Source organism: Sinocyclocheilus grahami, unplaced genomic scaffold (assembly GCF_001515645.1).
Source record: "Sinocyclocheilus grahami isolate Dianchi unplaced genomic scaffold, SAMN03320097.WGS_v1.1 scaffold9472.1, whole genome shotgun sequence".
In the NCBI taxonomy this organism is placed as follows: domain Eukaryota; kingdom Metazoa; phylum Chordata; class Actinopteri; order Cypriniformes; family Cyprinidae; genus Sinocyclocheilus; species Sinocyclocheilus grahami.
Genome location: NW_015512637.1, coordinates 4802 through 5697, shown reverse-complemented (window position 1 = coordinate 5697; position 896 = coordinate 4802). Strand labels below are relative to the sequence as shown.

The window sequence follows — 896 nt, the reverse complement described above, 5'->3', positions numbered from 1 at the left end:
TTTTTTTTTTATTAACCTAAAAGGAACATTAAAAAGTGTCAATTCACCATGCTCTTGTGTGTTAAAAAGATGAATGAGGCCTTGTAGCATTTCAACTGTATATTAATGGTTAGAAATGAACTGGTTCGTTGAAATGAAATATGTCTTCATATTGTTTTTTATGTTTCTCCAGGATGTGAATGCTGGCTGGAGTCTGGAGTACCCTCAGCTTTATGTGCCAGGGCAGTTGAGTCAGTACTTCAGTAAACGTGCTTTCATGATGTGTGCACTTCACAGCTGTTACAGCTCTCTAGTGCTGTTCTTTGTGCCTTACGCTGCCACATATGACACGGTGAGAGACGATGGCAAAGATGGTGCAGACTATCAGTCATTCGCACTGATTACTCAAACCTGTCTCACCGTCACTGTGTGTGTACAGGTCAGTTTAACATCTGCAGTTGTGTGTGCGATTCATTTGATTGGAAGTCTTTTTTCCCCTAATTTCTGCTCTATGTTCCATACAGTTGGGGCTGGACCTCTCATACTGGACTGTTGTTAACCATCTATTCGTATGGGGAAGTTTGGGAATGTTCTTCATATTGACCTTCACCATGTACACTGATGGACTTTTCCGGTTACGTCCATCTTCTTTTGCATTCATAGGTAAGCAGGGCTTGCATGTTGCATTCCATAATTTGTAATGTGTATGATATATCACATACTGTTTTTCATACTAACTATCAAGAAAAAGTGTGTAGTATAGAGCGTGTATGTTGTGTTTTACAGGAACTGCCCGAAATTGTCTTAACCAGCCCAACGTGTGGCTGACTGTTGCATTGACAGCTATACTGTGTGTGCTGCCTGTGGTTGCTTACCGGTTCTTCTACAGCCAGATCTCTCCTACCATCAATGACAAG

The 896-nt window shown here is 41.2% G+C and overlaps 1 protein-coding gene across 1 annotated transcript; it reads left to right on the top strand.

The window, feature by feature from the left end:
- Positions 1 to 133: 133 nt before the first annotated feature.
- Positions 134 to 896, top strand: LOC107578258 (phospholipid-transporting ATPase ID-like; the record flags this gene model as incomplete). The annotated part of the gene is made up of 3 exons (XM_016264229.1): positions 134 to 418; positions 504 to 642; positions 766 to 896. Coding segments are annotated over exons 1-3 (555 nt in total), but the record flags the coding sequence as incomplete, so codon positions are not given.